General features: G+C 42.6%; 1 protein-coding gene across 1 annotated transcript in view; it reads left to right on the top strand.

The window, feature by feature from the left end:
* The window catches only part of FRAS1 (Fraser extracellular matrix complex subunit 1), a 502,478-nt gene that overhangs the window by 455,459 nt on the left and 19,520 nt on the right, over positions 1-27,499 (top strand). Inside the window, exons 60-69 of the mRNA XM_081584176.1 lie at positions 263-419; positions 2,956-3,156; positions 4,679-4,866; positions 6,226-6,501; positions 11,488-11,720; positions 14,162-14,322; positions 16,549-16,763; positions 20,133-20,283; positions 22,178-22,285; positions 23,684-23,843. Of these exons, the coding sequence (XP_081440302.1) occupies positions 263-419; positions 2,956-3,156; positions 4,679-4,866; positions 6,226-6,501; positions 11,488-11,720; positions 14,162-14,322; positions 16,549-16,763; positions 20,133-20,283; positions 22,178-22,285; positions 23,684-23,843 (1,850 nt within the window). The remainder of the gene's footprint in view (positions 1-262; positions 420-2,955; positions 3,157-4,678; positions 4,867-6,225; positions 6,502-11,487; positions 11,721-14,161; positions 14,323-16,548; positions 16,764-20,132; positions 20,284-22,177; positions 22,286-23,683; positions 23,844-27,499) is intronic.

Below are 27,499 nucleotides of genomic sequence, written 5' to 3'. Positions count from 1 at the left end.
GCTCTAGTTTTTCATAACTTATGACCAATAATTCAAAATGGTTTGGAATGTTGAATACAAAGCTCCACATATAGGTAGGTCCATCCAGGCATGACTGTTAAGACTTAAATATTCTATTTTATAAATGAAATGGTTGGAATCCTTTTGAATTTGTGTTGGTTCTTTGATGCTGCAAAGAAGAAAAATTACTTTCCAGGGAAAGGTGAGCAAATGATTGATACCTCGTTGCAAATTTTAATCTCTCTTGTGCCCTTGGCTCTAGATGAAGAACTGTACTGTATATATCCACGATGACTCCATGTTTGAGCCTGAGGAACAGTTCAGGGTCTACCTCGGCCATCCTCTTGGGAACCACTGGAGTGGAGCCAGAGTTGGAAAGAATCACATGGCCACCATCACCATATCTAATGATGAAGATGGTAACAGAAGAAATTGCCTTTAGTTTCTCTTAGGTTGATGGGACTTGAACTGATGTTTCATAGTAATGTTTTAATGTAATTATAGGTGTTTTGAAAAATGAACACACTGTTAAAACGTCTACTGATAACAGTTGGAGTATTAATACAAAAAAAATAGTCTTGGAATATTTATAGAAAGCAATTATACTCCAAAAAAATTAAATTGTTGGCAGCAAGGGATCCCTTCCACAGAGCTCCAATTTTTTTTTAACTGTAATTTTAAAAAAAAAATTAAACTAAAAATTTTTAAACATACATTTTTAACTGGATGTTTATTTGGGCTTTTTTGTTCATGCTGTGTGACATGTAGACTATTAGTTCCCTGACCAGAGATCAAAACCACGGCCCCTGCATTGGAAGCAAGGAGCCTTAACCACTGGACCACAAGGGAAGTCCCAGAGCTCCAGTATTTTTAATCACATTGTTCCTTAGCACATCACCAAGACATAAGGAATGAGTGTGGTTAAGAGCTACGACAGAAACACTAAGACAGACACAGAATAAAAACTGTTTTAAGTCCCTGCAATTCAGGAGCAGGGCTGGAAATACAATCGGAGTCAGTTGAATCCAATGAACTGATTTAAAACACTGCCACCTTCCTGAAAAAGTCTAATTTCTCAGTTTTCTTCTCTCTAATTGATATGGCCTACTAACCTAAAAATACTTAAATTCTTTAGTTAAGTGCTAGCAAAGAATGACCCAGGCACCAAAGAAAACAAAATCTGTCTTAAATAGGGACATAGCTGTTTTATTAAAATAGGCATTTTAATGAATGGACAATAATACTACAACTAGTAATAGCTGTTTTTATTGAATACTGATTATATACCAAGAACTGACAGTAACCTTTTGAGGTAGGTATTATTATCCCTATATTATAGGTAAAGAAATTGAACCTCAGCAAACTTATTTATGTTCTTAGTTACACAGTTGTAAGCAACAAAACTTCATGTAAAACCTTATTTTATCAGATTCTAGAATCTACACAAGAGTCAGTGAGACTCAGGGTTTTTAATATAAAATAGAGACTAACTTGACTTGGGGGGAAACATTTTAAAAGCCAGCCTTGAAGTGGAATTAGCCCTTTACCGAAGGAGAAAGGTTCAGATCTGAGGTGAACCCCTCGTGTTCACGCAGTACTTAGGTTGTACTTAGCCCAGTACTTAGGCTCAGAGAAGTCACCGGTTCGCAGTGTCGCTAGTGACACACCTCAGCCTCAGAGAGCGCACACAGTAAAACTATGAAGTCTCGAATGAGACGTATCTTTGACAATTAGGAAGAATGGATTTTCTGAGAGAGAAGAGGGAAGTGAGCAGAGAGACACCAGACATTTCTGGAAAAGTCCATGATATGTTTTTAAAGGGTATAAGGTTTGTAATTGCTCCCAATTTTTCTGTCTTCTTATCTCACTGTTTCCACCACTACCTCATTGCCCTTTCCCATGAGAATATAATACAAAGGAAGGCATGGTTCGAACTTTAAAAAAAAAACAAGTATTCATTTCATAACAATGAGGGTACTACTTCACATCAGATTGTGTTCGGAAATCCTATGTTTCTGAATTATTGTTGTAGCAGCCACTAAAACTACTCATTCTTTTTTTAAAAAACTTTTTATTTTGTATTGGGGTATAGCCAATTAACAATGGAGTGACAGTTTCCAGTGAACAGCAAAGGGACTCAGCCATACATATACATGTATCCATTCTCCTCCAAACCCCCCTCCCATCCAGGCTGCCGTATAACATTGAGCAGAGTCCCCTGTGCTATACTGTAGGTTAGCTTGTTGGTTACCCTCGTTGGTTACCCATTTTAAATATAGCAGTGTGTACATGTCAATCCCAAACTCCTAACTACCCCTTCTCCCCATCCTTTCCACCTGGCAACCATAAATTTGTAAAACTACTCATTCTTAACTAACCTGTGATATTTATAGATGAAGCTAAGGGTGGGGGAAAGTGAAAGCAGTGGGAGGGAGGAACCTGAAGATGGAAATGAGACATAGATTTGGTAAATGTGTATAAATGTATATACATGAATATATAAATGAAATGAAGTATATAAATGAAATTCATATCTCATAAATGAAAAAGAGTTGGTTCATACAATCATTCAATAGATATTTATCAAGGGCTTACTCTGTCTCAGTCCCTTGATAAATTGTGCAGATTTAAAAACATGCTGTGAGCTATAAGGCCTAGATGGAATCTTGGATAGCATGCATTTCAAAGTGTTTAAAAATATTTCCTCCACTGTACTGTTTTTAATAAGAAATACGTGAGAAACAGCTCCTGCAGAATCACAGATGAATTCCTTTTTCCAAAGTATTGCTTAGAGGTAAATATAGATTGATTTTTATGACTGCAAGCTATTTTGCCTTTTGTATTGTTAACTAGTGTGAAAAATTCCCTCTTGTCATTATAAAGTGTTTTCATGGGAGTCGAAATTCTATTTCACTTTTCCAACTTTCTCTTGTTTTCCTAACCTTGTTTCCTTAGCCCCTACCATTGAGTTTGAAGAAGCTGCTTACCAAGTCCGGGAACCCTCGGGGCCAGATGCCACAGCCATTCTGAACGTCAAGGTGATCCGCAGAGGGGATCAGAACAGAACATCCAAGATTCGCTGTAGCACACGGGATGGGTCAGCCCAGTCTGGTGTGGATTATTACCCCAAGAGCCGAGTCTTGAAGTTCAGTCCTGGTAATTGAATGCCAATCCCAATTAGTAGGTCTTCCTTAAAATGTTAATCGATTAGTTGTGTCTGACTCTTTGCCACCCCATAGACTGTAGCCCGCTAGGCTCCTCTGTCCATAGAATTTCTGAGGCAAGAATACTGAAGTGGGTAGCCATTTCCTTCTCCAGAGGATCTTCCTGATCCAGGTATCAAACCTGAGTCTCCTGCATTGCAGGCAGATTCTTTACTGTCTGAATCACCAGGGAAGCCCCATAGGTATTACTTAAGAGAGAGGCTAATATCTTATATTTGAAGGAAAAAATAAGCAGAAAATTTTAAAAAAAACATTATTTCCAATAGCATGAAGTATTTATTAAGCACACACTGAGGTTGTAGGAATCTTTACATTTTTTAATCAGTAAAAATGGCATAGGATAAAAAAAAAAGTGCCTTACTTCAGAGCATCCTAGGCATTTTGGATCATTCAAAAGGATTTTTTTTGTTGTTAGCCTATGATTTGGTTGAGCAATGGAAGCACCTGAAGTTTTTAAAAATATATGTGATGCCATCATTAAGCAAACATAAGTACAGACCATCGTGCTGGGCCCTTCAGGTATTACTAAACCCAGAAGGCACAATCTCCATGTTCAAATGGCTTGACATCTACTAGGAGATGCTATGAAGATGAGTCATGGAAGAGAGAAAGATGAGATTCTCACAACCAGCTGTTTAATTGTCTGATGTATTTACTTAATGGAAGGAATGAGACAAAAAAGGAGCTGACTTTTACACTAGACTTTTTCCCAAAACTTTCTGGAGCAGTATAAGGTGAAAAGGCTGGTGTAGAGCCTGGCACTGTTTGTGATGTTGCCAGAAGTGTCTTAGCTTCTTTCTCTTCTGTATAAGGATCTGGGGGAAAGGCAGGTCCTAGAAGTAACCTAGCCCAGGTGTCTATAGGAGGAAGAAGGCCATCTTGACCACTGCCACAGATAGCTGCACACTCATAGAATCACTTTACAGAAAACAAGGGGGTTTCTGAGCTCTAACCCTCCCCATTCCGGGCTGGCAAACTGTCACATTATCGTCTTGGCAGAGATGGCCCTGTAGGTAACCTTTGAGCTGTCGCTTCCCAGGAGACAGCTTTGAAGGGTGTCTAGTGCATAAGCACTCACCGCCACACAGGGGCTTGTTCCTAAGTGTAAAGGGGAAAGAAAAATGAGGCAAAAAAATGCATAACCAGGGTGAAGTGTTTTTTAGATCATAGATTTTTATTACCACCAGCTAGTGTCAGGCAGGGGCCATTAATCCTCATATGGTGTTGAATAGTAAATCTGTAGGACTGAGCCTCCACCGCAGGTGGAATTTCACCTATAAAACAGATCCCTCACTGGAGATGGGGCTAAAGTGATTAGCAGCCACTGCATTGATAGAAACCCTGTGAGAAGAAAGGGTGTATTTCAACATGAAGCCTCAGCAGTGCCAACCTGCACTGTCTTAAGTGGGTCACTGATGAGGACCTTTGCTCTCTTTGTTCTGCCCTTGGCAAAGGTGTGGATCACATCTTCTTTAAAGTCGAGATCCTGTCCAACGAAGACCGAGAGTGGCATGAATCGTTCTCCCTAGTCCTTGGCCCGGATGACCCAGTGGAAGCAGTTCTTGGCGACGTGACCACGGCCACAGTGACGATTCTAGACCAGGAGGCAGCTGGGAGTCTCATCCTGCCAGCACCACCCATTGTAAGTCTCATGACCCAAAGGATGGTTGCTTCTGTCTTAGGTGTTAGATGGGGACTTGAGAGAAGCAGGACTGCCAGGACTGCTCGGGTCCCCTTCCCCAAATCCTCACTCCCATCACTTCCAGGGTCATCTGGCAATGTCTGGTGGCATCTGTGCTTATCATGACTGTCACACTGGGTGCTATTAGCATCTAGGGGATGGAAGTCAGGGATGCTGCTGAACATCCTACAATACACACGACAGTCCCCCCCTCCACAGCAAAGAATTGCCTGGCTCAAAAGTCAGTAGTGCTAAAGAGGAGAAACCTTGTTTCCACAGAAGAGTGAGACCAAACTATGTTGAGACCTGTGTCTGACAAAGAAAGTACAATACCGTTCATCTTCTCATTTCTTTGGTGAGACCTAGAGGAGTAAAAATGGAATATCCCCCCATAGTTGTTATCCTACATACTCGCCACGGGCATAGAATTAAGTGTCTGCAGAGATGTACCACCATGTTTCCCAGTTTGGGGATGAGCGGAGTGAATGCACCGACTTCACAGTTAGGAGGAGAACTCGCGGAGGTCGTCATATGCTTAGTCCCTCAGTCATGTCCATGGACTGTAGCCCGCCAGGTTCCTCTGTTCGTGGGATTCTCTAGACAAGAATACTGGATTCCCTTCTCCAGGGGATCTTCCCAACCCAGAGATCGAACCCGGGTCTCCTGCATTGCAGGTGGGTTTTTTATTGTCTCAGCCACCAGGGAAGCTCCCAGAAGTTGCCAAGGGGAATTTTACGTAGGATAATGAAGCAGTCCGAATAAGTCTTATAACCTCCCCTGACTAATCTCATGCAGTAGAAAGATGATTTCAAAATATGTCTCTTTGACCATGGAAGAAATATATATGTACGTTCAGTTGCTAAGTCATGTCTGTCTCTTTGCAACCCCATGGACTGCAGCATGCCAGGCTTCCCTGTCCTTCACATATGTCCTTTCTTTACTTGTATTTTGCCAGATGCACTACTGCCTGCCATTAACAGTTTAATGCAACTTTAAACTAACATCTGCCATTTATGATAGAGTTTTGGTTACAGTGTGTGGGGAGTGGCGTGTTTTTCACTTGAGTCATAGGAATCTGATTTAGGAATGAGACCGTTAAGATATTAAAGCTTTTAACTCAGGGAGGAGGAGGATCTTCCCTACTATTGAAGATTTCCAGGATCTTTTAGGAATGCCTGGTTAAGCATTATTAAAACTGCTGCTATATTTTAAAGAATCCCTAGGAGTTAAGTGATCATGTAGGTCTCTGGGGAAGGGAGCTTTAGTTCTCTGACCCTCCCGATACCCACCCAGGGCTGAAGCTATGTTGCTCCTTGGCAGGTCATTACACTTGCTGACTATGACCATGTGGAAGAGGTTACCAAGGAGGGAGTCAAGAAATCCCCCTCCCCGGGCTACCCGCTGGTCTGTGTCACGCCCTGCGACCCCCATTTCCCCAAATATGCTGTCATGAAGGAGCGCTGCAATGAGGCTGGCATCAACCAGACGTCCGTGCAGTTCAGCTGGGAAGTGGCCGCCCCCACTGATGGCAACGGGGCCCGGTCTCCCTTCGAGACCATCACCGACAACACGCCATTCACCAGTGTCAACCACATGGTAGGTCTGGTTACAGAGGGAAAGACCTGGCCTTTCTCTTTGTTACTCCAGCTCTGTCAAATTCCTTAAGGTCCCTGCATTCCATTTGGTATAAACTAAACAATTAAGCAGGTACAACACTGTCCTTTTCTTCTTACATATAAGAAAAGAAAATATGGTGTAGCAGAAAGAGAACTAGGCTAGTAGTCTGACAACCTGTTTACAAACCTTGATTCTGCCTGTTCTGAACTATGTGATGTTAAGTGTTTACTTCACCTTTCTGAGTCTCAGTTTCCTTATCTACAAAATAATACCTCCTTTGCTTAATCCACTTGACAAGGTCATTGACAAATCAGATAGGAAAGTGGTTTACAAATGGTGAAGTAAGTCAAAGATTCTAGGTAAGTACGACTAATGATTAGTCTCTTTTCACATCTCTTAAATCATTCAAAAAGGAGTAGGATATACATTCCTTAAGAAAAAGGATCAAGGGTTCTACCACATTTGTATATCCGTCCCAAAGTGGCTGCCACATTGGTGGCACGTAGTTGGGGGGGACCAGTTATTAAATAAAATGAGAGTATGCTTATTAAGTGATCAGTATTTTACAACAGGATGGGAAAGACTAGAGATCTCTTCAGGAAAATTAGAGATACCAAGGGAACATTTCATGCAAAAATGGGCACAATAAAGGACAGAAATGGTATGGACCTAACAGAAGCAGCAGATATTAAGAAGAGGTGGCAAGAATACACAGGAGAATTGTACAAAAAAGATCTTCATGACCCAGATAATCACGATGGTGTGATCACTCACCTAGAGCCAGACATCCTGGAATGTGAAGTCAAGTGGGCCTTAGAAAGCATCACTATGAACAAAGCTAGTGGAGGTGATGGAATTCCAGTTGAGCTATTTCAAATCCTGAAAGATGATGCTGTGAAAGTGCTGTACTCAATATGGCAGCAAATCTGGAAAACGCAGCAGTGGCCACAGGACTGGAAAAGGTCAGTTTTCATTCCAATCCCAAAGAAAGGCAATGCCAAAGAATGCTCAAACTACCGCACAATTGTACTCATCTCACACGCTAGTAAAGTAATGGTCAAAATTCTCCAAGCCAGGCTTCAGCAATACGTGAACCGTGAAATTCCAGATGTTCAAGCTGGTTTTAGAAAAGGCAGAGGAACCAGAGATCAAGTTGCCAACATCTGCTGGATCATCAAAAAAGCAAGAGAGTTCCAGAAAAACATCTATTTCTGCTTTACTGACTATGCCAAAGCCTTTGACTGTGTGGATCACAATAAACTGTGGAAAATTCTGAAAGAGATGGGAATACCAGACCATCTGACCTGTCTCCTGAGAAATCTGTATGCAGGTCAGGAAGCAACAGTTAGAACTGGACATGGAACAACAGACTGGTTCCAAATAGGAAAAGGAGTACGTCAAGGCTGTATATTGTCCCCCTGCTTATTTAACTTATATGCAAGTACATCATGAGAAACGCTGGGCTGGAAGAAACACAAGCTGGAATCAAGATTGCCGGGAGAAATATCAATAACCTCAGATATTCAGATGACGCCACCCTTATGGCAGAAAGTGAAGAAGAACTAAAGAGCCTCTTGATGAAAGTGAAAAAGAGGAGAGTGAAAAAGTTGGCTTAAAGCTCAACATTCAGAAAACTAAGATCATGGCATCTGGTCCCATCACTTCATGGGAAATAGATGGGGAAACAGTGGAAACAGTGTCAGACTTTATTTTTTTGGGCTCCAAAATTACTGCAGTTGGTGCTTGCAGCCATGAAATTAAAAGACTCTTACTCCTTGGAAGGAAGGTTATGACGAACCTAGATAGCATATTTAAAAGCAGAGACATTACTTTGCTAACAAAGGTCCGTCTAGTCAAGGCTATGGTTTTTCCAGTGGTCATGTATGAATGTGAGAGTTGGACGGTGAAGAAAGCTGAGTGCCGAAGAATTGATTCTTTTCAACTGTGGTGTTGGAGAAGACTCTTGAGAGTCCCTAGGACTGCAAGGAGATCCAACCAGTCCATCCTAAAGGAGATCAGTCCTGGGTGTTCATTGGAAGGACTGATGTTGAAGCTGAAACTCCAATACGTTGGCCACCTCATGCGAAGAGTTGACTCATTGGAAAAGACCCTGATGCTGGGAAAGATTGAGGGCAGGAGGAGAAGGGGACGACAGAGGATGAGATGGCTGGATTGCATCACCAACTTGATGGACACGGGTTTGGGTAAACTCCGGGAGTTGGTGATGGACAGGGAGGCCTGACGTGCTGTGATTCATGGGGTCGCAAAGAGTCGGACAGGCCTGAGCAAGTGAACTGAACTGATTTTTCAAAGCCCGGTGGGAAGATATGAAAAGAGGTTCGGAATGTCGTTGCTGTCCTCAGAGAGTTAGGAGGCCAGATGCACACTTCTGCCACCATCAGGGAGCCATGCGCAGCCGTGGTTTTCCCAGCCTCAGGAAACAGTCCAGTATTCTGACTCTGCTCATCGCACCAATGATGTTCTTCAAAGAAAGAACTGAAAGCACTGGAGATTCAGGCTCCACAGAGCGCCTGACACCCAGTAAGCACTCAGTGATTTTTGACTGAAATGAGTGCATTTAATAATTTTGAAAATCAGAGATTTTCTTCAGACTTAATTTTTCTAGATTTTTCCCTACAAATGCACAGTTTGTTCTCACTTTAACAAGTGCCTTGTACTTCTCTGGTGGTCCACTGGTTGGGAATCCACCTACCTCCCAGGGAGACGAATTCAATCGATCCCTGGTCTGGGAAGATTCCACATGCTGAGGAGCAGCTAAGCCCAAGGACCACAACTAGAGCATAGCCCCTGCTCACTACAGCTAGGGGAAACCCATGCTCAGCAATGAAGACCCAGCATAGCCAAAAATAAATAAACAAGTAAAATTTTAAAAAGAACCGTCTTGAGTAGATAGTGGAAGAAAGCTGTTAGACGTACGTGGGAGGCTTTGGATAAAGTGGGTTCCTCATGTCCATTGTCTTTGGCACAGCTTATTCAGAAAGGCCAGAAGATGAATTCTTAACCTAGTTCAAATTTAAATTATCTTTATTATTATTAAAAATGTAAATGGCAAGACTTAACAGCTTATTGTTTCATAAATACCTTGTTCTCTGTTCAACAAACCTGTGAAGGGGCATTTGGTTTGATTTGAGCCAAATATACATTTTTAACAGGTACCAAGTTTATAATGCTGGGAAGGATTGGGGGCAGGAGGAGAAGGGGATGACAGAGGATGAGATGGTTGGATGGCATCACCGACTCAATGGACATGGGTTTGGGTAAACTCTGGGAGTTTGTGATGGACAGGGAGGCCTGGTGTGCTGCGATTCATGGGGTCGCAAAGAGTTGGGCACGACTGAGTGACTGAACTGAACTGAACTAAGTTTATGATTTTACCTTATATTTCAGTTTGCCTTCTTGTGATGAACTGGTGACTAATCCTCTTACCCCAGCTTCCTCTGCTCTGCCTTCATTTCTTCAATTATTTATTTAATACTGTTGTATTGTGTGCATTTTTGTAAGATGCCTCAAATCCCTTCTGAATGAAGTCCATGTATAAGTAAATAAATAAAGTCGTGGCAGCTAATTAAAAAAATTTTAATGGAAAAATCTTCTTCAATTTTTAATGGACTTCAGTGAAAATTGTTTCCATGGTAGAATTTATAAGTCTGTATGATTGCTTTGTGGGAAGTCTGTGGCGCACAGAACTACTAATGAGTTTTGCTTATTATCTACCTCCCTATGTCAATGCACTAGTAACCTAGACAATTTTGGAGACCTAGGTTACCTCTGCATAGACTGCATTAAGCACTCATGGATTCTGTGTGTCTGGAGCATGAGAGAATCTATAGAAAGACTTTCAAGGCCAGTAGGTGTCAGAGGCCAAGTTCTCAACTTCAAGTCCACCATGTTATTGTAACCCTTAGTAATTAGAGGGGAGTTAAGGGAGGGAATGGCAGTAGGGAGGAAAGAAAACTAAGAACTCCTAGAAAAGAAGTGTCTTTCCTCTATATCCTGATACCATGCCCTCAGCAAAAGTGACTTAGAGGCAACAAGTCTTGCTGGAAGGGCTGAAAAATCATTAAGTAGTTCTATGAACCTAATATGTAAAGAGAACAAGTGTCTTTGGGAATCAGTCATCTCTAGTTTCTTGCTCCACATTTGTCTACTTGCTTATTACCTGGCTTACCACCCTAGGCTCTAAGTACTCAGTGCTCGGTCCCTGATGCCTGGCTCCTGGCAGAAAGCAATACTTCGGTGGTGATTGAATGGATAGGTGGGTAGATCAGTGGACACATACGTGGATAAATGGATGGGTAATGGATGGTGTGGGCTAAGAATACAGCCTGCCATGTCAGTCAGCAAAGGATGTTGCAGCATCAGCCATTGCAGCCAGTGGGGAGACTCAGGATGAGAAAACACAGGATACTGGCCCCTGATAGCTGAGGTGCCTATTAAAGGAATGATTTCAGTGAGCCTAAACTATTTCATCTTCCCATACATGGAAAAGTGCAAAATTCCTTAACTTGAGATATCCAGTTTTAACAGTCATCTTTTGATGTTCCAGCTACCTGGCCTTTGTTGCAAAAACTCTGATTAATATATACCCTGGCTCTTCGCATTCCTCTTTGGAGCTGCTAAGTCACTTCAGTCGTGTCCGACTCTGTGCGACCTCATAGACGGCAGCCCACCAGGCTTCACCGTCCCTGGGACTCTCCAGGCAAGAATACTGGAGTGGGTTGCCATTTCCAGCAGTCTCTCACAGTTTTCTAAGATGCTGTGGCCCGGGCTTAAGTCCTCAGTTTAGCCTGCTGTATAAAACATAACTCTTAGCTTTTAGGTTGTGCAGTGTTTTCAGCTGACAGTGGTCTTCACAGGTTACCACAGATTATCATCCAGAAGACACAGTATGAGGAGCTGGTGAGGCAGTATCCATGTGTTTGAGGTACTTTATTCTTCTGGTAGGTTCTGGACAGCATTTACTTCAGCCGGAGGTTCCATGTACGTTGTGTGGCCAAGGCTGTGGACAAGGTGGGCCACGTGGGGACCCCGTTGAGGAGCAACATTGTCACCATCGGAACAGACAGTGCTATCTGCCATACTCCGGTGGTGGCTGGGGCAGCCCGAGGCTTCCAGGCTCAGTCCTTCATCGCAACCTTGAAGTACCTGGATGTCAAACACAAGGAGCATCCCAACAGGTCAGGCGGGGGGTGCCTTCCATGAGGAGATGGCAGAGAGAGTCCCCAGCTGTGTTTTGTGTGTTTTCTAGGTGGGACAGATCAGTGAGTGATGCTTCTGCAAAATAAGAATAATGGTGATGAATGCTTCATAAAAAGTTGACATTCTTCAAACGCGCCCTAATATCTGGCCCTTGTCAATCTTGCTAGCCTCGTTTCCTTCATCTTGTTATTTTCACCTGTCAGTCCACCCACAGGGAATCACATGCAGCTTCCTCAGGGTTTCAAGCACTCTTAGGTGACCTGCCTCTGCCATGTGGCTCCTCCTGGCTCCAGCTTTCCCCCGCCCCTTCCAGTCCATGTTCTTAAATCCCATTGTCCTACCATACCGAAGCCATGGCATCTCTTCTAGGAACTTTTCCATCATCTCCCCCATTTTAATTTGGAAGCTTTTACTTCCCACTTTTCTGGCACCCACGTCTGCCTCTCTGAGAGTGTTATCATTATTCATTCTCCCCTTGTCATCCCCACCCAGGAGATGATGGTGGCAGGGACCATGACTGTTTATTTTGCATCCCCTCTGCCTAGAACAGTGCTTCTTGGCACCTAAGAGGCACTCACTAAGTACCCAGTGAACAAATGAGTAACAACACTGGTGAATTATAAATCAGTGGGCAGATATGCTTTTTTTTTCCTGTGCCCTATGATTTTGATGGAAAATGGATGCTTTCATTTTTTGTATACCATAAAAAAAAAAAAGGTTTCAGGTAGGTTATACATATTCATTAAACCTGATAGTATTTATGTGCATGCCTTTATGAGCAACTGAGTTCAGATAAAGGGGCTCATTTACATGAAAAAAACAGATTTGAACATGGAGCCAAAAATATGCAAATCCTTCTCTTTTTTCTAATAGAATGAAATTTATTTTTGTAAAAAGCAATAAGAGAAGTGTCCAGGGTTACTACTGACCCCGTACCTTACAAAAAGAGCCATTCTGTTCATATTCTGAGGTTCTGATTCCTCTTTAAAACAAGAGTCTTTGTTCTGGGAGACAAGCTGTAAAAACTCACAATGCACCCTCAATAAACATGCTGAAAATTTAAACTTGTACAGTGAAAAAATTGCAGGCCCTCAGTACAGTTTTGTTGTGTTGCAGTCTTAACCGGTATTTATTAAGCTCATATTTTATTTAGAATTGTGTACTACATGCTATGGAGAAACACAAGAAGTGAAGGAAATGGTCCTTTGCCCTCTTGGTGGGGAGGCAAGACAGACTCTAAAAGCATCAAGAAATAGCAGCTAATATAAATAAGTTACAGACTTCCTGGTACAAAGGCACCTAAAGGCAGAAGAATGTAGTTCAAGGCAGAGCTTGCTGCAGATTGAGGCCAGTGAGGGCTGGTGGCCTTGCTAGAACTTGCTGGTGGGGAAAGGAAGGCTTTTTAAGTTGGGGAGACACCATGCGTGTCTTAGTCATTCAGTCACATCCGACTCTTTGCAATCCCACAGACTGTAGCCCATCAGGCCCCTCCATTCGTGGGATTCTCCACGCAAGAATACCGGAATGGGTTGCCATGCCCTCTCCCAGGGGATCTTCCGAACCCAGGGATCGGATCCACGTCTCTTGTTCTCCTGCATTGCAGGTGGACTCTTTACCACTAGCACCACCTGGGAAGCCCCAAGACTATTGAATAGTGGAGTATTACTATTTCTAGGCTCTTTTCCTGGGTAGGGATACTGGCCTTAAAGTTTAAGAGCTCAGTGATGTATTTTGGGCACAAATACTTTAGAAAATTCTGTGGCAACCCTCCACAATCTCCACAGACACTCATTGTAACAGAGAAATTCAGCTGTGCCTATACCATCGACTCGCCTCTAGCGCATGAGGAAACAAAGCTTCCTTTTAAAGCAGAAGAAAGCTATAATTTATGGTTGCGATGTTATCTTTTCTTGTACACACAAAAAATCTATGATTCTCGATTGCTATCAGTCCTGAGTCTGGAGGGTCTCCCAGGGGCTGGAGGGAGGAGAATAACCCTGCATGCACATTGTAGCCTCATGTACAGAGAGAACTCCTACATGGAAAGCTTCAGGAAAAAAAAAACTGGTAAATTCATTGGTGAAGACAAATTGAGTTATGAGAAAGCAATGTTCCATACTAGGGGCTTCCCAAGTGGCACTAGCAGTAAAGAACCTGCCCGCCAATGCAGGTAGACAAAAGAGGTGAGGGTTTGATCTCTGGGTTGGGAAGATCCCCTGGAGGAAGGCATGGCAACGCACTCCAGTATCCTTGCCTGGAGAATCCCATGGACAGAGGAGATGGTGGGCTACAGTCCATGGGGTCTCAAAGAGTCAGGCGTGACTGAGTAACCGAGCACACGGTCACACAGTGTGCCATACTAGCTGCTTACAGCAGGCGCCTAAAAGCACTGATTTCTGCCCTCGTTTTCTCCACCTAGAATCCACATTTCCGTGCAGATCCCACACCAGGATGGAATGCTGCCACTCATCTCCACCATGCCACTGCACAACCTGCATTTTCTTCTGTCTGAGTCCATCTACAGGCACCAACACGTCTGCTCCAATCTCGTCACCACCCGGGACCTGAGAGGCATCTCAGGTGAGGGGAGACGTCCCTGTTAGTGTGCCCAGCCCAGCACGATGACCCTTAGGGATGTGGCTAAGTGAACTCTGCTTTTCATGTTTTCTGGTCCTCAAAATCTGCATGGTTAGTGGATTTGCTCATCAGCAAGCAGCCAAACATAGGCAGCTTGGACAGTGACATGAATAGGAAAAAAACAAGGACCTTGGAATCAAACTGACAGGTTCGTGTCCCTATTCCATTGCCTGTACAACTGAACAAAAATAGCTGGGACAGCTCTGAGCCAACTGCTTTCTTATCTATCACATGAGAAGAATAATTGCTCCCAAACAAGGTAGGGATTGAATGTGTCGACAATTTTAAAAACCCCGTCCTGGTCAATTTTAGCTCCTTCCTTCTCCTGCACTTGGTTCCCATTCCCTCAGCATTTTATAAAGCTCCTGCATGATGGTAGATATTATAGGATGGTTCTCCGGGAGCAGTAGCCAAGGTGGAGCTTGGGGTATGAGATGTTTATTGGGGTTCCACATCTCCTAAAGGGAAGGGGAGGAAGCAGGACTGGGCAGAGGGAGAAGTCAGCCTGCAGTGTGGCCAATGAAGCCACAACCAGTTCTTACAGGGAGCTCTGGAGAGAGCCCAGCCGTCCAACGTGTCCTGCTTTCAGCCCCAGTGGGCAGACCTCTCTGCCCCACCTCACTCAGTCCTTGGATGGCAGACTGCTCGAGCAAATGCGTGACTTGGGGCTCTGCAGCTGATCCAGACCCAAGGGCACTGACAGCTGAGGCAGCACATCTCCGTGTTCACCAGGGCAGACGTTTTAGTTTACAAAGAATCCTGTCCATTTCCATTCACCTTAGCAAGTGCACATTGAATGCACATTTCTTCCCTTTGCAACTGATGAATCATTTAACAGTGTTTTTGAAGACAGGAAAGCATTCATGTGCTCTTCCATATTCATTAAGCATCACTCTGGGTAGTGAGGTCTTGGTACAGTAGGAGTTAGTGGAGTGTAAATGATTCCTAAGTCACTGGGCTACCGATGAAAGTTTAATTGGTCCGCACATGCAAACTAGTGGAAGAAACATACCATGTCTATAGGCTGAAAGTTTGTACCTCTTCCTACTTAAACACGATTAGCTTCAACACATGTTCATTGACACCCTAGTCCTTGTGGTGCAGAGGGCTGTGTGCTGGTGTCAAACATTCTGAGAAATGGATCAGCTCTTTCAGAATATCATAGTTGCTTTCAGGACCATACAAAGTTTAACCCTAATATTCTAAAATTGTGTCGTATTCAGCTCTCTTCTACATAAAGGTCTTCCTTAATTTAGAACAGTTCAGTTGCTTGGCAGCATTTGATCCAATAATTTTTGCCTGTAGCAAGGGAAGCTTAGTCAAGCATCATTAGCGAGCTATTTACTCATTAACACAGAATTAAGACTTTTTTTTCTGCAAGAGTTCAGAAACCATAGGAGGCGGGTTGGGGGGGGAGGGTAGTCAGATGTTTGTTTGCTGGCTCCCCATAAAAGCTATTTTTTAAAAAAAATCAGTCTTGAAAAAGAATAATTCACCAACAGATTCTCCGTATAGTAAATCCATTTCTTCAAGGACTAATTGTGAAACATAGAACCAGACTGGGCAGGTGTGACAGGCAAGGCTTTACGGTATTTTCTTTTCCAAGAGATACATAGGGCCACCAGGCACTGACTTCTTCGTTTATGGTCTCATCCTTTCACCTCTTCTTGCCTGGCTCCTGCAGCATCTTTCCTGGGTCTGTGAACCCAGTCACTCTGTTTATCACGTGGCAACAGGCAAGATGACAAGCTCCCCTCGCCTCCTCACTGAGCTTGTGTTGGGAGCTCTGGTTAGTTAGTTAGTGTTAGTCACTCAGTCGTGTCCGACTCTTTGCCACTCCATGGCCTATAGCCTGCCAGGCTCCTCTGTCCATGGAATTCTCCAGGCAAGAATACTGGAGTGGGTTGCCATTCCCTTCTCCAGGGGATCTTCCCAACCCAGGGATCGAACCCGGGTCTTCCACATCTCAGGCAGATTCTTTACCGTCTGAGCCACCAGGGAAGCCTGGGAGCCCTGGGGTGCTCTATTAGTCATCTCAGAGGAAGGGAAAGCTCTCTCTGTGTGTCTAAAGGATGTGTCCACCCTCCCTCTCCTCCCAGCTCCTGGGAAGCTGGTGAAGGGTACGTCCACAGACTGAGTTACTGTTCCTTGCTTCTCGCTCCTCCGCAGAGGCAGGGTTCCTGGATGACAGGATCCACGACAGCATGGCACTGGGGCCTGGCTACGACCGCCCCTTCCAGTTTGACTCCAGCGTGCGGGAGCCCAAGACCATCCAGCTCTACAAACACCTAAACCTGAAGAGCTGCGTCTGGACGTTTGATGCCTATTATGACATGACAGAGCTGATTGACGTCTGTGGGGGGTCTGTAACCGCCGACTTCCAGGTGGGTGCCCCAGAGGTCTGTCTGAAGGCTGCATGCACCTGGATATCATGTTAAAGCTTGTTCATTCATTGAATTGAAGCAGTTTAGCACCCAGTTGCTCCCAGAACTGCACCAACCAAGGGACTCGTCCTTCTAAACCCTGCAAGAGAGACCTTAGCAGCATCAAGGCTAGAGCAAGTCCCCCAAAGTCCTCTCAATCAGCTAACTGGAAAATTAATGTGGAAAATTTTAAATTAAGATGAAGAAAATTAGCTGTCTGGCACATTTATAAAAAAATCTGATAGTCTTACTTCTCTAGGTGTATGTTTTTTCCTCTGGGTGTATTTTGGAAAGGGCTTCTCAGGTGACTCAGTGGTAAAGAACCCACCTGCCAATGCAGGAGACAAAGTTTCCATCCCCAGGTCAGAAAAATTCCCCTGGAGAAGGAAATGGCAACCCATTCCAGTATTCTTGCCTGGAAAATTCCATGGACAGAGGAGCCTGGTGAGCTACAGTCTATGGCCCTGCAAAGAGTCCAGCACAACTGAGCATGCATATTTTGGAAAGTCAAAAAGGTTTACCTTGATGGGAAGGTTATTACTAAGTCGACGTGTCCTCCTCACATGGGGAAATGAGTTAAAATGACAGAAGCTCCCCATCTTTCAGCAGACAAGTAAGGCACTCTTGTTCCAAGCATCATGGCAACTGTTTAAAACACCTTGCTGTGATACCTATTCCAAACCTATGTTTAGTAGTCATTAAACATCAGTAGTAAAAGAAAGTCTTAGTCACTCAGTCATGTCTGACTCTTTGTGACCCCATGGACTCTAACTTACCAGGCTCCTCTGTCCATGGATTTTACAGGCAAGGATATTGGAGTGGGTAGCCATTCCCTTCTCCAGGGGATCTTCCCAACCCAGGAATCGAACCTGGATCTCCCGAATTGCAGGTAGATTCTTTGCCGTCTGAGCCACTAGGAAAGCCTGACAAAATAAAACATAGTGAGAAATCACAGTCGTAGGAGGGCCATTAATATCAAAGGTACTAGGCTAATGCATCCTCATGGGAAAAACAATTCTAAAGCAGGTGCTGCCCAATTTTGAGTATCTCAATGAACTAAGAAAATCAAATATTTGTTTTTCACTTCAAATCAGGTTTAACCACACTGAAAGAGGGGAACCTATAGAGGGACCTATGCATAATCATTTTAGGAAAGTTTCTTTGATTAAAATTTGTTTCCTTGAGATGCCTCTTGGTTTGGTTAATTCTCATTTTGTATACACTATCGCCCTCTACTGAATAGAATTTTAAGGCATTCTGAGGTTTCCTTTGTGCTTCTGCAGTTGCATAACCTACATTCACTTTCAAATATGCAAAACTCAGTGATTGGTTCCTCCTTTGGCCCCTCAAAAATTATTATTCTTTCTTCTCCCTGACTTTAATTATAGTATTGGATATCTTTATTCAGAATATGCTTAAAAATCACAAAGACAAGAAATTCTTATTATATATGTCCCACTTTTTAAAGCAATACATACATACCACAGAAGTACTTCTTTGCTGTCTGTTTCTTTAAAAATAGATGAAACAAGTGGTATATGGTAGAGTGTACAACTTAAAACCTGCCCTAGTTCATATCTTTCTTTATCAAATATCAGCAGAATTAGACAAGACATAACTTTGTTGAACCTCAGCTGAAATGGTCACTAGTAATCTCAAGGTGGACAGCATCTAGCACAAAAGAGTTGTGCAGTAAATATTTATGAGTTGTTTTTTCCTAAGGATTAATAAGTAATATGAAGGTTAATGGCGAATAAACAGAAACAGAGGAAAAAATAATTTTACCAGTCAGCTAGAAAATTTATGGAGGTTCTAACATCAGCAATGGTGAAATTAGGGCAAATGTATTTAGTAAAGCCTGTACATAAGGGGACAGAGCATGATATGAGATCCAGATAAAATTGGAAAATTTTCTAAAGAAGGGAGAGCAAGATGTTCACAAAAGATTTTTAAGTGCATAAGGAATTAGTGGAGCCTTTTGAAGAACTTGGCATCCAACTTTAAATCCCTGACAACTATGAATATGAAAGAATACTTTGGAAAAATAAAGTTTCGATGTCATAAATATTGATAAAGCATTTGGCTCTTTCCCTTAACTACCCATGGAAACATGTTACATCGTATATTCAAACAAAACTGTATGTAAGTTCCATAATGTATTATCACATTTGGCCAATGATGAAATATAATTGTTTTATATGAAGCTTTTTTGTTATAAAGAAAATGTGTTTTTATGATGGAAAATACAATATACATCTCAAAAATGAATAAACCAACTCCCTCGCTCATATACACAGCTTCTCCATGAAGGCGTCTGCTCATATTTTGTTATGTTTCAATCTAAGTTTTGTTAATTGAATAGTAAAATGAAAATAATAGAGCCGAATTAATGGCAATAAAAGGAATTCCTTTAGAAAGTGTTCTCTTAGAAGTATAGTGTGCTGCCTTTTCAAAATTATTTCAGCAAAGCATTGAATGAGATAGGAAGTTATCTGACTGTGAACTGTCCATTGGGAAGTTTCATAGGTATGATATCCAAATCCCATGACCTTCTTTCCTGTTGGAGAAGGTCTGAGTACTCACTAAGACATCCAAGTCAGCCTCACGTTCATCCTAGGATGACGGGCATCCTCCCATTTAGGGCTGCTTTATGCTCTCCTATGGCTCTCTGGAAACTACAGTCAGCCCGTGACTATGTGCTAACAGTAGATCCCAGATCTGCCCAGATACTTTGGGAATAACTGTGATGCCTTAGGAATCTCAGCCAAAGCTTCCAGTGAATGATCAGTGGAGGGAGAGCTTCTCATACTTCAAAAGTGTTTTTAAGGGACTGCCCTGGTGGTCCAGTGGCTAAGACTTCCTACTCCCAATGCAGGGGCCCAGGTTCCATCCGTAATCAGGGAACTAGATCCCACATGCTCCAACTAGAGATCCCACGTGCCTCAACTAAGACCCAGCTCAGCCAAAATAAGTAAATAAAAATAAATATTAAAAAAAAATTTAAGTGTTTTTAAGTGTTACCTCCTTGAAAAAGTCTTCTCTGATTATCTTATCGAAAGAAGCATCCTGACCACTTCCCATCCCTTTATTTTTCACATTTATATATCTCCCCTACTAGACTGTAGGTTCCCTAAGGCAGGGATTTTAGTTGTTTCCCACTGCTAAGGACCCAGTTCCTAGCCTGGTGCCTGGCACAATCATGAGCGCTTGATTAATACTGAATAAGTGGCTAAATGAGTGAATGAAGATTGAACCGATATGAGATGCTCACCTACCTCTTCATCCTGGGGAGAAATAACCCTCTCTGTCTGCACCCCGTTTGCTCTGCAGGTGAGAGACTCGGCTCAGTCCTTCCTGACCGTGCACGTGCCGCTCTTCGTGTCCTACATCTACGTGACGGCCCCCAGGGGCTGGGCCTCCTTGGAGCACCACACCGAGATGGAGTTCTCCTTCTTCTATGACACTGTTCTCTGGAGAACAGGTATACTCACTGACGTCTTAACAGGTCTTACCTTATGCTTAAGCAACAGTTGTTTTTTGTTTAAGTATTGAGTTTTAACGGTAGCTTCATTCCTCATCCTGTTGTCCTATATATAGTCAAAGGAGAGCCACATAAAGTATAGAAAGGATACAGATCTGTGGTTTCTGAGAAAAACTGATGTCCATAGATGGTAATGCTGGAAGGCCTCCACCATTACAATAAATTCAGTCCAGAGAGCCAGGGACCCAGAGTAGAGGATGGCAAGTGATAGACAAGCCCCATACTGCCCCTTCGGGGGCTTGAATGAGTGTGTGTTCTTTTGGAATATAGTCATGTTCGTTTTCTCCTAGGTAAAAATGATGTGATTCATGTTGTTTAAGGAGAATAGAGTTTTGAAATCAGATACACAGAAATGGAGAAATATATCAAGAATAACCTGGGCTACTTTATTCATTTGATATCGAGTTTGCTCTTTTGTTGCATCCTTAAAAGTGGAAATTTTAACTCTACTTGTACTTCAAAGACTGCAATGCTGAATTTTTTCAATGACCTTCACCTCAGGCTTGTCTATGTTACTGGTCTCCTTGAGATGAGGTCCCCCCAGGGCCTGGGTGGTTAACGACCGTTCAGCTAAGATCCTCAGGCCTCTCTCTTCTGCCTCCCTCCACCCACCTTCTCCCACTGCCGCTCCATGAATGTCCCTTAAAACGCCATGATTCTCTCCATGCACTCCAATGGGTCGGAGTTGATTTTTTGTAATTTTTTTTTCCCATTTTCAGTGTCCTCTACTTCAAACACAACCCCAAGCTCATTTCCCCTTTTTGTATTGCTCCCATTCCTCCTCTCTCCATCCCTAGTGGTGATTTACTTGATCGGAGGCAGTTACTTCATCTGAGTAGATTTCTTTAGATGAGGCTTCACTTCTACTAATGGAAAATACAGTCCTTCCTTCTGTTAAATGGTTTATGTTCAAATCATTTATTTACATTATATTTCTTATAAGAAATAACCCCAGGGAGTTTTCACAGTCTGAGTCAGATAATTCTTGAGTTGGGGGTTTTTTAAACTTTCTTTTCCCCCTTCTTTGCTTCCCCTTTAGTTTTTGGTCATATTGAACTCTATGGGTTATCATGATCACAATTGCTCTTATTAAAGCCACAGTGGACTCATGTCCTATCATGTGTAACTAGCTTTCTACAAGCTAACCTGTAATTCTTTATTGCTTTCAATACAAAGTGTAGCCACCAGAACATTGATTATGGTTCTGTTAAGTCCTAAAAGATGTTCTGGTGACGAAAAGAAAATACAGCCTGAAGCAGACATGCTGTAACCACATCTGGGTGTAAAGTTAATAGTAAGGAGGTTTAGGGACCATTTTTTTCTGAGCTCTGAGGTGGGACCCTGTACCTGCTCTAAGTGGCATCTGCAGGTGTAAAGACTATGTCAGAAGAATAGAATTGTGAAAAAAGAACCAAATAAAATGAGCTGTCTTACAATGCTGACTGGCACATGTCTCTAAATAGACTCTGTTGTGGTTCAGTCACTAAGTCATGTCCAACTCTTTGCAACCCCACGGACTGCAGCACGCCAGGCTCCCCTGTCCTTCACTATCTCCCAGAGTTTGCTCAAATTCATGTCCATTGAGTTGGTGATGCTATCCAGCCATCTCATCCTCTGCCACCCTCTTCTCTGGCCTTCAGTCTTTCCCAGCAGCAGGGTCTTTTCCAAATAGACTCTATGTTCATGCAAGTATGTAAATTTGTCCTAAGTTACATTCAAGTAAGCATGTGGCTCTACTGAGAGGTGTCCCTGGGGTAACTCATGTGTAGGCTACTGTCTGGGAGCTCTTCTCCAAGCCTTCACTTAAATGTTCTGTGTATGGTTGCCTGCTCAGGAATCCAGACGGACAGTGTGCTCTCTGCCAGGCTTCAGATAATAAGGATCTACATTCGAGAGGATGGCCGTCTGGTTATTGAATTCAAGACCCATGCCAAATTCAGAGGTAATATCAGTGCCATTCTTTTCCTCAAGTTTTTTTTTTTATTACTAAGAAATGTTCAAACAGAGAGAGAAGTTGAAAGAATAGGACAATGAAGAACAAAGCCAACAATTGTTAACATTTTCCTATGTGCATGTATGTATACATACACACACACATTCCCATTTTTTTGGTCACATCATTTGAAGATAAGTTGTAGGCATCATGCCACATTACCCTAAATACAGTAAGTCCCCTACATACGAACCTTTCAAGATGCAAACGTGCATCTAGTTCCAGCAAGAAACCAAAACCTAAACCATCAATATCAGGCATGAGTGAAATTGCTGCTTGCCTTCCATCTCCTATTGCTGATGATCCTTTAGAGCTATCATCTCCCATCTCCTCTCCCTCCTCCAGTCATTAATTCTTTTTGCCTGTTGACTTGATGCCAGCCATTTTACTGTACTACTATACTTTCCAAGGTACTGTACTATAAGAATAAAAATATTTTCTATGTTTTGTGTTTACATTTTATGTACTATTTGTGTGGAAAGTATTATAAACCTATTACAGTACAATACTATATAGCCAGTTATTATGTTAGTTGCATACCTAGGATGACTTCATTGGACTTAGGAACAAACTGGACTTACGATCACACTTTTGGAACAGAACTCATTCATATGCAGGGGACCTACTGTACTTCAGCAGACACCTCCTGAAACATGGACCTTCTCTTACACATCACAATAGCATTACTGTGGCCAAGCTATTTCATACCGATCCAATAACATCTAGTCCCTATTCGTGTTCCCTCCATTTGTGTCCCACAAATGTCTTTTACACTTACTTTTATGTTTGTTTATATTTGCTTTGCATCTATTTATATAAAACAAAAGTGAATCCAGTCAAGATCCACACGTTCCATTTTGGCTGTTATACCCCTTTAGTCTCTTTTAATGTAGTAGGAGCCACCCTAGTGGCTCAGTTGGTAAAGAATCTCCCTGCAATGCAGGAGACCTGGGAGGATTCCCTGGAGAAGGAAATGGCAACCCACTCCAGTACTCTTGCCTGGAGAATCCCGTGGACAGAGGAGCCAGGCAGGCTACAGTCCGTGAGATCACAGAGTCAGACACGACTGTGTGACTAACTTTTACTTTTTTTCTTTTTCCGACATAGAATAGTTTCCCTACTTTTATTTATTCATGACACTAAATGACTGTACTTTAAAAGAGTGGAGGTGTCTTGCTGAGTAATCCTTACCTTTTTAAGGATGTTTACAATTGCTTCCTTCCACAAAGGACTTGAGTGGTCCTAAATGAGATTTTTTAAATCTGAAATTGATATTTCCAAGGCTTTTGTAGGGGATTGACCACAAGCACTTACAAATAAGTGTCTGTGTGTTTCCTCTTGAAATAGGACAGTTTGTGATGGAGCACCACACCCTCCCTGATGTGAAATCGTTCATACTGACTCCAGACCACCTCGGAGGAATTGAATTTGACCTGCAGCTCCTATGGAGTGCTCAGACCTTCGATTCCCCTTATCAGCTCTGGAGAGCTACAAGCTCTTATAACAGGTGAGTACAGGATGGAGTTCAGGGATAAATCTGAAATGTTTTCTGTTTCTTTAAGGGCTTTTCTTCAAAAGCTAGAAGAAAACTTTTAAAACTTCTATTTTAAAAGTGGGATAGACAGAAGTAGCCATCTGGCAACTAGAGAAATACATGTAGCTCAGATTAGTTTCTGATGTATAAATTGGACAGGGATCACCCTTATTTAAAGGGTAAGAATAGGCAGGGTGCACATCAGTTTTTCTCACATCACATTGGCCAGAACTTAGTCACATGGCATATCTACCTGCAAAGGAGGCTGGGAAATGTGTCCAACTAATATCTTAGTATAATAAAGAAATTTCATTCCAGTGATCACAACCAGTACAAAATCCAGGATCACTAGTTATCAGGTCCAGATGTCACCCCTTACAATTCAGTGTCCTGAAAAATAAGTAACAAGATTTAGTCTTCTCCTACACCCAACATAGAGGTAGAATGAGATTGGAATAAATACAGTCAGCTATTCCATTTGTAAAAGGAAAGAATAGGACAAAAAAAAATAAAAACTTTTACCATTAAAAGAATAATGGAGCCTATAGTAAATATTCTTAGCCCCATTTTGTAGGTCATGAAATTAGTACCTATCTTTAGCATGAAAATCTTATTATTTGCAATTAAAAAGTAGCAAATTGTCTTAAGAATAATTTTTAAAATTTTTATTTTAGTTACAAATGTTTGGTCTTAAATCAGGTTTTACTTGTACATCCTGATTCCTTTGAAATCAATGTATAACAAAATAACCTTTATTGTGTTTCCTAGAATCTCATGAGATTGTGCATGTACTTGTCCCAATTTATAGACAGAGAAATGGTCCTCTTTAAATCCTTTGATGACTCCCCACTGCTTACCAAATGAAGTCCAGCTCTTTGAGCAGGACCCATATCCTTCCCTCTAAGCCGTGCCTCAAATCCAGCCTTCTAACCACATGTGTTCCCAACCTCTGAATCCACCAGCCCATCCATACCTCTGTGCTTTTATAATCCACCTACCCTTCTTGCTCCTTTCCTCCTGCACATCTCAAACTCCTCTGAGCTCCAGCTCAGATACCAGCCCTTCCCAGACACCTTTGCTGATTCTGCATACTGTGTTAGAAGCTCCTCCTCCTGGTTCGTGTGTTGTTCCAGCTTTCACTATAACACAGCTCAGCATATTATAATGCTCTGAGTCCCATTTGCATTAGATTGTGAACTTCTCAAGGGTAAGCCCCAGAACTGCATGGTTTAGCACATAGTAGTTCCTGAATAAGCATCCTTTATGAGATAACATTTGCAGTAAGGAGGTTAAATCCACAGATAAATGGCAAAGCAAAGAATAACACCAAGTGTTCTGTGCTGTGTACACCATGAGCCACGCTGAGCACTCAGGCCACAGCTGCTTAGGGCTGGGAGACCATAGCGGCGGGGGAGCTGGCCAAGGCTTCTCGGGGAAGCTGAGCAACTGATGGGAGACTTCTAGCTTTCAGGAAAGAGGGGCAAAGAACCACAGGATTAAAAACCTACCTCCAGACTGTGTTGGGCATATTTGCAGGAATAGTCAGGAAATTGACCTAACTCATATACAGGGGTGGGAAACATAGGACTGCAGCCTGGGGAGACCATGCCATTTGTCTTGCATTCATTTGTTCAGTAGATATTTATTGAACTTTTACTAAGAATACATCAGTGGACAAAATAAAAATCTCTGCACCCATGGGTAGACATAATGAATGAGTGCAGTATCACATGTTAGAAGGTGATGTTGTTGTTCAGTCGCTAAGGCTTGCCCGACTCAGCACTATGGAAAAACAAAAGGTCGGGAGCAGGGTAAGGGGAATCAGGAGTGGCAGACATTGTAATTTGTTGGTTAGGAAGTTCAGCCTAGGCCTCATTAAGAAGGTACATTTGAGCAAAGACTTGAAGGAAACAAGGGAGCTCACTATGCAGATTATCTGGGGGAAGGGGTATCTGGCAAAGTTTGACAAAAATTTCGGTGGCTTGAATGGAGTGGATGAAGAGGGTAACAAGAGAGAGGGTCGGGCTGCTGTGGGGCCTTGAAGGCCAGTGCGTGGACTTTTTCACTCTAGTGCAATAGGAGCCACTACAGGTTCGAGGGGAGGAACAACAGGATCTGGCCTTTTTGTTTTTGTTTTAATTGGAGTATTGTAGTTCTACCATGTTGGATTAGTTTCTGCTGTACAGCAAAGTGAACCAGCAGCACCTATACATATATCCCTTCTTCCTTGGGTTTCCTTCCCATTTAACCCATCTACCCCGCTTAAAAATGAGTTTAACCCATTTCTCATCTACCACAGAACACTGAGCAGAGTTCCCTGAGCTATACGATAGGTTCTCATTAGTTATCTATTTTATACGTAGTATCAATAGTGTATATATATCAATCCCAATCTCCCCATTCATCCCATCCCATCCCTATCTTCCCTTGTCATGCATACATTTGTTTTCTACATCTGTGTCTCTATTTCTACTTTGCAATGGCCTAACTTTTGGAAAGCAGGAGTCAGGCATGGACAGTTCTGCCTAATTAAGTATTTCTATTAAGAGCTACTATTCACATTACACAGGTCAATTTTTGTATAATTCAAAGATAGTGTACAAGATCTCATTTCCTGCTGGTTCCAGCTTTGGAGGAAGATAAGGATCGAGTGAAAAAACTGCAGACATACAGACCTACAGACATAGAAACTTCCAGGGCACAAGGAGGCTTAGAAACTAAGCCCTGAAAATTTGCCTGGTTTGTCTAAAATTGTACAGCCATAGCAGAAGCAAAGCAAGGGCAGGGTTAGACTGTCTCCCCATTTCCAGCCTGGGCCATCTCACTAAACTGACCCCAGGCTGTGTCCTGAAAGTTGTATTTACTTATTTATTTATTAAGTGAAAGTGTTAGTCACTTAGTCGTGTCCAACTCTTTGTGACCCCGTAGACTGTAGCCTGCCGGGCTCTTCTTTCCATGGAATTCTCCAGGCAAGAATACTGGAGTGGATAACCAATCCATTTTCCAGGGGATCTTCCTGACCCAGGGATTGAATCCAGATCTCCTGCATTGCAGGCAAATTCTTTACCGCCTGAGTCACCAGGGAAGCTGGCTATTTATGTTTACTAAATCTTTGCTATCACTTTACTAATAAACAGACACAAATAATGCCAAAGAAATGGTCAAAGAAGGAATATGGAGAAAGTGAGGACTGATCACAAATCACGCTAGTTAGAATTAAGATTCACAGCCCTGAGCTCCTCATTCAATGAGTGGCAGCCTCCCAAGGCCCTTGAAGAATCTTCCTGCCACTTCTGGCTATCTGGCTGCCTTTCAGGCAGCCTGCCAGGGGCTGGGCTGCTGGATGACAAGTGTGGGAAATGAAGTAGGTAAGGGCTACCAAGGCTCTGTACTCTCAGGGTCACAACCTACAGAATCTCATGCCCCACTGTAAACACGGAAATTCTCAGCAAGTCATCTCCAATGAGAAGTGATGTTGTTCTTCAACTTCATTTAAAGGATGAGGGTTTGGGAGAGAAATCCTGAAACTGAATGCTAATGAAGTGGGGGGTGGCAGCCGTCTCTAGAATGGGGTTAGTTAACCCCTAGGCCTTCACTACCTTTTCAATCAGAGCAGCAGCAGCTGCTGG

The sequence above is a fragment of the Giraffa tippelskirchi genome, chromosome 1, assembly GCF_054371585.1.
Source record: "Giraffa tippelskirchi isolate mGirTip1 chromosome 1, T2T-mGirTip1v1.2.pri, whole genome shotgun sequence".
Taxonomy (NCBI): domain Eukaryota; kingdom Metazoa; phylum Chordata; class Mammalia; order Artiodactyla; family Giraffidae; genus Giraffa; species Giraffa tippelskirchi.
The sequence above is the reverse complement of the archived record's forward strand: the minus strand, read 5'-3'. Positions and strand labels throughout refer to the sequence as shown.